Raw genomic sequence first — 12,384 nt, 5'->3', positions numbered from 1 at the left:
TTTTAAAATGTCTAACATTGACAGGACTTCTGTTCAAAGAAATCCTAATCCATGTATACCATTTTTTTTCCAAACAATCATACTCCATGAAAAGTGTACAAAAATTATTTACAATGTTTTGAACGAAAATGTGGTTGTTCCAATTGCTGTAACCAGATGGAAAACAGATCTGGTTGATTATAATGTTGAAGATCTTACTGTATATGATATTTTTAAGATTTGTTTTAAAACTACCAAAGATTCTTCTGTACAATGGCTTCAAATTAGAATTTTACACAAAATTCTTCCAGTTGGATACTACCTTAAAAAAATCAGTATTAAAAATACTGACACATGTGGGTTTTGTAAAAACAACGTGGAAACAATAATACATGTTTTTATTTCCTGTGAGAAAATACATACCCTGTGGAGTGAACTTAGTTTATACATTTATAGAAATACCTCTGAAAGAATTGGATTTAATATGTCTAATATTATACTTGGCCAACTTCCATTGTCATTTCATAACAAAGTAATTAATTTTATAAATCTGTGTATGAAACAATATATTTTTTGTTGTCTTATGTCAAATAAGACACCATGTCTGATTTGTTTCCTTTATCACTTAAAACTAAAATACAATATTGAAAGATATGCTGCAATACAAGCTGGTAAACTACAATATTTTGAAAACTTATGGGATAGTTGGAAAGATATCTTGGCTGCTGATATCTGATTTATTTTTATTACACTGTATCATGAATATTTTTTTTCTATACTTAATTTTTTCCCCATGTAAGCAAGTAACCACAAAATAATAAATTTCAGTGTTTATTCACAAGTGTGTATGTGTGTGTGTATGATTGAATGTCTGTTTTGCATGTCTGTTTCTTTGAAAAAGAAATAAATTATAAAAAAAAAAATCGAGTTGACTTAGTCCAAACTTATGAGCACTCTAAAAACATTTTCAAACGCATTCATCAATCAAGTTTGAGCGAAGTATAATTAGATGTTTTAGCATCCTTTATAGTAGCTCTAGAGACCAGAACACTTAGCCAGATACTTAGGCCAGTGCCAAGATAGTATTTTTGCAAACGTCTAAGGTAACTATATCGAAAAATTGAAATATGTATTGATGGACTATTGATTAAAAAGTTTATATCCACTTCTAATATTGATGTCTCTCACTTGTCAGGTGAAATATTTACCTTTGAAAAACAGAATCCTTCGGAGAAATTATGTTTCTAATAGTAAAAATAAATCGAATATAGGATAATTCTAATTTCCTATCAAAATTAAAGAAATTCGCATAGGAATTATAATTCAAATAATACTTTAACATAACTCGCGTAGGATTTTAAAATCCAAAAGGAAATCTTAATTTTCTATAGGAAAACTACCTGTCTGTCTTAAATACCTGTGAAAAATTCTTCTATAGAAGATAAAATTTCTGTAGGATATATGGAAAACCAAACACATTTTTTCTATATTTCCCGTAAGAAAATCATATCTCATATGGGATTTATTATATTCCTATTAGATTTTAATGTTTAAATGTAAATATCTCATCTGTAAGGTGGGACACACTAAAACAAAACTGGTTGTATACTCTTTAGGCAATGATCTATTATATGGTAAATGCGGATTTTTATAAAACTGCATCCTAAGAGGGTGCAAAAAGACACCTTAACAATTATGTAACATAATTATCCGGCAAAGTGTTCCAGGCTCTGTATTTAACATTAGCCTTCTGTTTTAAGTTCATAGTTTCATGAATCATGAAAGTCGTATTGGTTAAACAAACATTATCTTACATTTTTCAAACCTGCTCAAAACCACTAAGCATCTGGATTCTCAAAATTACACTTCGCAAAAAAATTAAATCAACCATGCAGTTTGAATTAGTTAAGATCATTATTTAACCTTTGGCCCTGAATCAGCATCAAAGTCAGCTGACTGTGTAAGGATCGCAAGGAGCTGCATCAACAAATGAATTGTAATATTCTTACGCATGTAAAGAAAACATTATTTTATCATCATTAAGTGTGTCGATGTTTTACTATCAAGACAACCACATTAGAATACTGTTTTTTTTTTTAGTAATTTACATATGATTTAAGGTTTTAATGAAGCTGTCAATGCATAGTGCATAAAGTGGTGGAAGGCGCAATGCGTGCGCAAACAGTAAAATAGTTTTCCATATGCCTCAAGGCCAAAACCGATCACAATAAATTAAATACGATTACATTAAAGGGCATCATGCTCCAAAACCTTCAAACTCTTCCAAGAACCTTAACCTCATCTAGCATTCGAAACATACATGAAGGTTAGATTTAGCTTCAAAGCCTGCTGAATAAATAAGTAACATTAGATGTACCATCCATGCAACATTAATGAAGATGAGGCTAGAAATGACTAAGATATAGTCATCAAATGGCATCTGCTTCAGACACACTGACCATTACCTCCACAACAAAACCATCAAAGCATGTCAAATACATAAGTATCATCATGCACCAGCCCTGCAAATTTTGCGAAGTTAGGACCAATAAATATAATAAGGGAATTGCTTCAGAATCATTTTAATTGGAGGTCGTCGCGCCGAGTATAAAGCATAAGTTAACCCAACTTTGTCTCAGTTTGCTTAAAACCTAAAAGAAATCGATTAGTCATCTAAATAGTGTTTAACTTCAATATCTTAAGTTCGCAGATGACCTAATTACGAGTGTCTTCAACAAGGTTTAAAAAAAAAATTTCATACTGAAAACTTCAAAGAATATCGAACGAACCGTTCACAATGTGTCACAAGTGTAGTGTTGCAATGTTTATGAGCTTCAAAAAAATCGCGTAATTTATGCACGTGCTTTGCATAACACGGTCCTACGAATTATTTAAACTATACTAGACTTTGACCTGTGCGTGCACAAGTTGACATTGCATTTGATATAGGACATTACGAATAGATACATCGACACATCGTATTGTTGAAATTTTCATAACAAAGCTTTAAGCCTACAATAATGCTATTAATTTTACTACACTCTGCATAGTTGGAATAATCTAACTGTATCTCGGGATAGGCCTTTACCACATCTAACATCCCTCCATACACCCGTAATGTAGCAGAAAATTGCAAAATCGCTCCGAAACGATTTTGGAGAAAATTAATGAAGTTGCATCGAAAATAACAGTAAAATTATTCATAACAAACCAATTTGACGCTGTAAATACCTATCATCTAAAAAGTTAATTCACATCACTGAAGAAATCAACATATTTTTACAACGTGTTTTACTCGCTTCAATTTTACACACCGAGTTGAACTTCGGAACTCTCGGGATTTGTCATAGTAAATGCAGTGTGTTAGAGTTATCTCACGTATTCTTTTTTTTATGAATATCGTATAAAGCAAATTTCCAATGAAAACTTCGTTTTTGAGACTATCCATGAAAACGTGATACTGTGGAAACATCAACTAAAGAGCATTCCATGATTTAGCGTGAATGTAATGCACATGCCCAAAATTGTAAAATTCAAAACATCCAGATAATTTCAGGATTTTTTAGAGGATTTTCCGTTAATTATTAATTAGCAAAGCTTGATTGAGAAAAAATAAAAACAAATTGGTAATCTTACCACTGATGTTTAAAATATATATAACAAAAGAGTATTCTTCCGATTTATCGGTAATAAAGCCCAAAAATTAGAGTCTATAATTTTAATATATGGTGGCTAAATTTTCGCGGTATTTTTGGGTAGCCCCCCCCCCCCCCCCCCGGATTTAACTAGACGAAAACAAACTTTGAGAGAGTTAGTTTTCTTACTGAAACTAAAAAATGACGCATCCACAAAATTACCTCTCCACGAATAACAAACCCATAATCCACGAAAATTGGCCCCCACGATATCAAATGATTTCACAGTAGTTGATTGTTATTACGACTTATAATGACTTGTTTCTGCCTAATACTTAAATTTTATTTCAATGTTTATTTTCTTGTTATACTTATAATGCAACCAAGGTACACTTTTACGGTACAAAAAGTGTAGTTTTACGCATAAACACCTTTGATGCTAGTTTATTTATTTTATTAATATTATAAAATGAAACAGATATACAATTCTTAATTACTGAAAAGAACTAATATATGCTATTTTTGCCTGCTGTTCAATCCATATTCACTCATACACCTGCATGTGTATTTTTGAGTAAAATATTTCTTAGAATTAAACTAATTCTTAATTACAGTACTTTACAAACAGAAAACCAGCTGCAGTTTAAATATTTGTCAAATCAAACTAAAGAAAAATGTAATGGTAAATAAGAGGGATCTTACCAGGTATGTCCGGGCATAAAAAAGCAGAAGATGTCCAAGTTCCATTCCCTCTACATGTAGAGGTCAAGGTAATTGAAATGTCCGAGTTACACGTGTAATTTAGGACGGTCCCGACCTTGGTGGATGTGACCTTCACTGTGGTTACATTGGTGTCAGGATGATCAGAAGGACAATCTTAGAATAAAAACGTGATGAAAGTTTGTTTTTATGTAAAGAATTCATGTCATGCAATCATAATAAAATTTCATAACTTCTTGATAGGGGAGTTTTATCATTTCATATTCACTGAATTTTTCATAAAACAGCGTTTGTAATTGGTTGAAAAATTTCCTTCCCTTTGCCTAGAAATGCAGCGATTTTTGTTTATCGTTTTGTTTTCCTCTTGATAGTTCAGTTACAAAAAATATTCGTACTTTTATAATTAAGATTCCTTTTTTAGTTTTAAACATAAAAAGAAGTTCCAAAAGTTCTTACAATATTGGGAATAGGAAAGAGACAACCAAAGATACAATCCAATTACCAATATATTTCAAATTGATGACTTGAAGAATACACCCTTATCTTTCCTTTCCGAGCATTATATCATATTCCATTACTGACCAAGTTAAGTCGTATAAAAACAAGCTAACCAATGTAATCAATAGCTTTTCTCATGGTATAAAGCGAAATCTGTAAGTGTCTAATTTGGTTTTTAATCCAAACACATGTAATTTATTTCAATGTAAAAAGTAAGATACTTACATATACAGGCATAAAAGAAAAATCAACTCTAAAATACTAGTAGGCAGTAAAGGCTGCGCTTTTTTGCATTAATTCACAAAACAATATCATACTAGCACTGTATGTGATACACAGTATAAATATGATTATGATACACCGTACAAAGATAAAACAAAATTGCAGGACATCTGACTGCTAATCGGCGTGCAGTTCATGTGATGTTTTGACTATACAAATCTCAACAAACTCTTGAACAATTTTAAATACGAAGTAGCTATTAATGATATCTAAAAAAAACAAAAAACTCTTTTTAGTGTCCCACTGAGCTAAACAAAGTTAAAAAATTAGCTATCATCTTAAAAGATCTCAAGTTTCGACTTGGCCCTTCACAGTTTTTTTAAGTGCTTTATTATCGACCTTCTCGATTTTTCAAAGTGCGTTGTAACAGGGCTCATTTGAAAACATTTTCAAGGAAAGGCACTATTACTGACTAGATATACACATTGAAACATTATTTATGCATAATTGAGTTCATAAGCATATTAATATATGTAGATAGAGAGATAGATAGATAGATGGATGGATGGATGGATGGATGGATGGATGGATGGATGGATAGATAGATAGACAGATAGATAGATAGATAGATAGATAGATAGATAGATAGATAGATAGATAGATAGATAGATAGATAGATAGATAGATAGATAGATAGATAGATAGATAGATATCGTAAATACATGTATACTAAATCATGGGAGAGTAAAACTTTTAACACCCTGAGAATAAATATTGTACACGGTTTTAAAACAATATCCGCAACAATTTGTACTCTCATTTTGTTTATGGGATCTCTAATTTTAGAATGACCTAGGCTGTTAATGTAACTGATGTATTCTGCCGGTCAGCAAATTGAAATTACAAACTGTTTATGGGATCTCTAATTTTAGAATGACCTAGGCTGTTAATGTAACTGATGTATTCCGCCGGTCAGCAAATTGAAATTACAAACTGTTTATGGGATCTCTAATTTTAGAATGACCTAGGCTGTTAATGTAACTGATGTATTCTGCCGGTCAGCAAATTGAAATTACAAACTGTTTATGGGATCTCTAATTTTAGAATGACCTAGGCTGTTAATGTAACTGATGTATTCCGCCGGTCAGCAAATTGAAATTACAAACTGTTTATGGGATCTCTAATTTTAGAATGACCTAGGCTGTTAATGTAACTGATGTATTCTGCCGGTCAGCAAATTGAAATTACAAACTGTTTATGGGATCTCTAATTTTAGAATGACTTAGGCTGTTAATGTAACTGATGTATTCTGCCCGTCAGCAAATTGAAATTACAAACTGTTTATGGGATCTCTAATTTTAGAATGACCTAGGCTGTTAATGTAACTGATGTATTCTGCCGGTCAGCAAATTGAAATTACAAACTGTTTATGGGATCTCTAATTTTAGAATGACCTAGGCTGTTAATGTAACTGATGTATTCTGCCCGTCAGCAAATTGAAATTACAAACTCGAAGTAGTTTTTAAAATGCAATAAAGAACAAGATTGTTAAATGATATTTGAATATATCAGACGGAAACTTACACTAATCAGCTGACATGCTATACATTCTACATTCTTTTTGGAACTTTATTTTTGTGCAAGGGGCAATTTTATAATTAACGGTTGTTCAGTCAATATTCAGCAAACCGTGTTCCATAGCAATATCCTGTTCATTACGCAGGCAATGAGCCTGGCTAAGAATTGATGGTTTTGTTGTTGGATTATTATTATATATAAATTTATTAACATCCTTATGATGAAAAAAAGTTTAATTTGATTTACAGACCAAAATATAAAGCATACGAAGGAGGGTTTTTTTTCAATACAAATTGCTTTAAAAAGTTATAAAAATTACATTATAAAAATGAGTTTAAGATAACGAGAACATTTTATTACATCAGAAAACTAATTCGTATGTTTTTATCTTTTTTAAATCGAAAATTAATTAATGCTTATGAGCAACAAAACAGGGATATATTTTATATATAGTAGAGTAAAGTTTTTGGTTATTTTGAATTTTGTTCATTCAATGTATATGATATACTCGAAAACATATTTAATCATCTCATTTAAAATATTTTTGTCACTAAAATATATTAACCTGATTTGACGCATTTTGATCCAGTAGCTGTATTAACGGATCTTCCTTTTGCTGGACAGGACGCAGTTTTTGAATCAAAATACTCCTGAAAAAGAAGTAAACTACCATTACTCATTTGCAGACTTAAAAAATATAACATGTATTTGAATATCTTAAAAGTAAATTTGGAAAAGCTCTGAATAAAAGTGTACTTTATGTTTTAAAGTAACAAATAAAATATTTACATCTGGTATTTGGTTCCTTCCAATGTAGATAAAATCAGGATCAGACACCATGTTAGACGGGTTTGTTGAGACGTCACTATGTGACAACTCACACTCTAAGCGTTTTCGGCTGAAATTCAAGGAAGCACAAAAGCGTCTTTTCGAACATTCTTTAACACACATGACCATTCCAATCGGAGAAATCTTTTCCATGATAAATCCAGATAATCGTGACTCTGGCGTAAAGAGGTCGTAAAGTCCAGCCTCAGAACCTTTTATTATCAAGAGAACGGCAATTGCGGTGAAAGTTGCAATCATTTTTGTCACATGAATTCTACAAAACATTCTCTCAATTAATGATAGACTATGGAAAACTCAGATATTTTATCGTTATAGGAAGACAAATATAGGGTGTTGGTAAAGTTCAAGCAACCAATCAATGATTAGCTCTAGTTATCCGTGGAGAGTCATTATAACATAATTGATGTGCAAAAAAATATAAAGGAAGCATCTGAAAACTAAAAATTGCCGTTTAAATTTTAGAATCAAATCATGTATTTACAAAGAAGCATTTTAGTTGCATTCTAAAGCGCAATTCGCAATTCACAACTGATTATTCATATATGGGGTTGTTAAGGTCATTTACAAGTGGTCAACCGCTATTACTACTGTAATGTGGTGTTGTGTTAAATCATCGGGGGATATGTTAGACTTGTTTAAGTATCTGTAATTATTAAGTATTACTTTCTTTAATAGTTTTAAATGGAACAAAATATGTGGCACTTAAATATACTAGAAAGGAAAAATTAAGAAATTTAAAGCTCAGTAAAATTTGCAACACATGATATAAGGACATTAAAACAACAAATAGTCTTGAACAAATCTACTGATTGCCCAGCATGGCCAGAAAAGTAAATGCTGGCAAAAAAATCATCGCAATTGTCCAGTTATCTTTAGTGGTTGTTTATTGGTATAACTGGACGAATGGCCGTCTTAAACTACTAGTATTTGATTGTTCACAACAGAAAAAGTCCAGTAGTTTAATTAATTGATTTTGTCTTCGTTAAGAATTTTTTGCTAAAAGACGTATCCAGATAAAGTCCAGTGGTTTAATAAATTATAAATTTTACCTAAAACCTATAGGTAAAAGACAAATTACAGATGTTAAGGTTGGGTCCAGTAGCTGTAAAAAAATCTTTCTTATAAATAGCAAATAAAGCTACGAGTTAATAAATTTGCCCTATTAAACTGAAATGGGTCCCTCGAGAGGACTTGGGGCATGCGCATGCTAGAATATCGTGAATATTGTTAGTACGTAACACGCGTAAACGTGGGAATTTTTTCGTCTCTAGTATCAATTTCGGAATGAAAACATAACTATTTTGGACACAGGTCTGTATTAGCCGGCGGTGCACCGGGAAACAGGGATTTGAATACCAGACTGGGTCTTCTAGACTTAGAGTGGTTGTGCTCCAAAGTTTTTATTTAAGGATAACTCTACAATGTTTTCTTTATTTTAGATAGAGCTGATCTTCTTCTCAATGAAATTTTTAAAGTCTAAATTCACCTCTCTTAAAATGTATTAGACCTGTGATGTTATCTGATTTTCTTTTTACAAATAATCACCACGGAGAAAAAAGAGAGAAGAAATTCTTTCTTGACTTTCTTGTATTACATACGAGGGTCAATCAAAAAATACGAAGACTTTTGTCATAGCTATGTTACTTAACGTCATATCATTACTAAATTTGGTAGACATAATTTAACAATAGTTTCAAACAATTTGCAAGAAAAAAAGTTAATAAATTCCTTTATTTCTAAGAATTATTTAGAATCTAATCCTGCTAAAACGAGGTCATGGCGCACGGTCAAAATTTGTGTTATGTCAACAATAAACCATATAATGTTGAAAGTAATATCTCTATAAATTGGGCTTAAAACCAAAAAATATTGAAACCTCAAATTAAGTTTTGTCTTGGTATTCTATGTTCCAAACAATGACGGGATATATTGTTTTGTCGAACAGATATTAGTAACTAAAGACAGATAGTCCTCTTTAGAATTGACTACAAACATCGACGTCGCCGGACGTCACGGCGCAACCAGAGGTACAAACAAAATGGATTTAACCCAGGAAAAAGCCGACACAAGCTGTAAAAATGCTCAATGGTGCAAAAAATAACACAACAATTATTTGCAAGTTTGTATTTAACTGTAATAAATTTTGTGGGGGTGGTGGTAATTGTATTTTGAACATAAAACAGTCCGAAAGAGAGTAGAATATCTGTAAATATTTGGTCAAAAAATAAGTAACGTCAACCGACGTTCAGGGTTTTCGTTACTGTAAACCAAGAGAAAGAAGGTTAGAAAATGAAAACTTTGAAGAACTAACTTATGATTCTCGAACAAATGTGTGCAAATAAGATGTTAAGTGGTTCAGAGCAATTTTAAATTGTAAGGAGAAAGGCACAAGAGACTAAGCGTGATATGAAGATGGGGTTTATCTATAAACTGTGTGTGTTTAATATTGACGTCATGTTTTGAACGTTACCGTGCGCCGTGGTGACAAAACATGTTGTTTTTAAAAAGGGGTAACAAAAATACCGTTTCATCAAATGGACTAAAACTTCGCATATCAATAACATAAGTTTTGTTGCACAGATTAATCTGTTAAATATGACTTTCATGGAAAATATATGATATACAGCCACATTGTCTTCGTATTTTTTGATTGACCCTCGTACGTATATACTAGTATGTATTGAGAACATGAAACACACAACTATGACGGTCGCATGAGTACCATAGCCAGTAGATAGACCTGTCAGGAAGTCTCATGTTTATGTTTGCATTTAAAGCTTTATATGAAGTTTAAACCCAAATCTGGGACTTCTGGGACTAATACCTCCCGCTTTCATTAATTGATATTTGCAAATATCAATTCATAAAAGGTTGGCAAAAGTCAGAGGAATACCAGAGTGACTCAAGTGACATAAAAAGAAATATTTTCTAAATGAACTTATTTATCACACAGACCCCGAATAAAATTAAAAGCTTGAACACTTTGTCACATGGGCAGTGAATTTCACAATTAAGGTCAAGATTTAGTAAATAAAAGATGTCTGAAGTTTTATGAAAGTCGGGATATAAATTCTTTTAATGATGCTTTATAACAAAAGCTTTGTTTAAAGGGATGTATCGGGGCTTAATTTTTTTGGTAAGCACAATAAAAAATTGTGTATTTAACTGTCAGTTTCTATTAATGATGAAGGAATCATGCAGTAACAAATATCAAAGTTTTGTCCATTTCTGACTAATAAAATACATCTCGAATGCCTACAACTATCTAAAACGGCATTAAAAAGCTCTTGACCTCCTCTTTCAAATGATGTCATATTAAACATAGATATCGGGGTTACTTTTCCATGATTCAATATAGAATGTCAAGAAACTGCTTCATTCTCTACGTATTTTCTTTAAGGAAAACGTTTACTCAGGGGGCGAAAAAATTCCACTAATAGGAAAGAAAAACTTCTTTCAGTACATTGTAGCCCTACTATCGTGGTGCTTTCTTCACTTTCAAATAACTAGGTCAATTACCTACTCTAACGCCAGTGCTCCGAATGTTTATTGAAAAGTTTGTCAAAATTGTCCACCCATATCATGGTTTTCTTTATTCGAAAATTATTAGAAATTAAAACAAATAAACAATTTTCTAGTTGAAAAATGATAAAATACGAATAGCTTTACTAGTTTCATATTTCAATGAATCCATTTAAGCTTATAGTTTGATAAAATTTAGGCCGAATTTTCTCTATGATATGACAATTTTCAAAATTCTACCCTTTTTTTATCGTATTTTTAAAAAAATTGACTAATAGGAGCTCCAAACCATTATAAATTAACTTATTGTCTGCATACCGTTTACGTTAACATTATATGAGGTCAATGATCAAAATCTCGAGATATTCTATTAGGAACTAATTTTATGTATTTTGTAGATTTTTCCCATTGCGTGCCAGCCAGTGATAACAAATTATAAATGAGATAATACAACCATAAAATATGATACTAAAAACACGTAGAAATTTAACTTTAGCAATTAAATTGCACCGGAAAATTTTTAGGATAAAAAAAGAAAATAATTCGAATTTTTCTCTGTGTTAATAATAATCTACTTTTGTTGTACCATATCTTCCTCAAGTAAACAAAAACGGATATCAATATCGATATTTGTTAATAACATTGTTATTTTGTTTTCAAAACAATATTTGACTTCAGGTAATGAATTTTGTAAAAATAATTTTTGAAATCTAAAACTCAGAGTAAAAGTTATATCTAAAGCCGTAAAATACGGGAAAAAGACTTAACAAATTAATAAAAAAAATAATTCTGACGTCATAATAGTCCTAGCACCAAAGAGACACTCTGGAATCATTTACTAGATCTTGTCCTTAAGGAAAAGGAAATTTAAACATAACAGTGCATTTAGTTTATCTCCCCCCGAATGTATAAGTACAAAAAAAATTATAAACTTTATATATATTCAATATGTCGCTATATTGGCCTTACTCAAAAGCCTAAACCGCTACCCGATGGATCATGAAATTTACTTTTAAAGGGCTTCATGGACATCTTAACCATTTATTCAGGTTATCTTTACCGGCTGTGGTAGTAGAGACGAAGATATTCTAAAATTCTAAGAAATCTTTTTTTTCACTATTTGGCCATACTGGCCCTGCCCAAGAGCCTGAACCACTCACCCAGGGGTCTTGAAATTCACAGTTTTAGAAATGGGCTTCCTTTGCGTTATTATTTTGTATTCAAATTATCAATTTATGCATTTGGTTTTTCTCAAATTTATATAAGAGTAGATTAGAAAAATTTCTAATACTAAATACGTTTTACTGTTTCGGTTTTTTTGTTCCCGCCTATGCCTGGACCACTGGCCCAGGGGCCATGAATTTTACAATTTGTGTATAGG

The 12,384-nt window shown here is 31.5% G+C and overlaps 1 protein-coding gene across 1 annotated transcript in view; it reads right to left on the bottom strand.

Moving 5' to 3' along the window:
• The window catches only part of LOC105343789 (uncharacterized), a 78,072-nt gene extending 70,335 nt beyond the window's left edge, over positions 1-7,737 (bottom strand). Inside the window, exons 1-3 of the mRNA XM_066070817.1 lie at positions 7,422-7,737; positions 7,198-7,282; positions 4,317-4,490 (exon numbers count right to left, since the gene is read on the bottom strand). Of these exons, the coding sequence (XP_065926889.1) occupies positions 4,317-4,490; positions 7,198-7,282; positions 7,422-7,718 (556 nt within the window). The 5' untranslated portion in view covers positions 7,719-7,737. The remainder of the gene's footprint in view (positions 1-4,316; positions 4,491-7,197; positions 7,283-7,421) is intronic.
• Positions 7,738-12,384: the final 4,647 nt, after the last annotated feature.

This window comes from Magallana gigas, chromosome 9 (genome assembly GCF_963853765.1).
Source record: "Magallana gigas chromosome 9, xbMagGiga1.1, whole genome shotgun sequence".
NCBI lineage: Eukaryota > Metazoa > Mollusca > Bivalvia > Ostreida > Ostreidae > Magallana > Magallana gigas.
The sequence above is the reverse complement of the archived record's forward strand: the minus strand, read 5'-3'. Positions and strand labels throughout refer to the sequence as shown.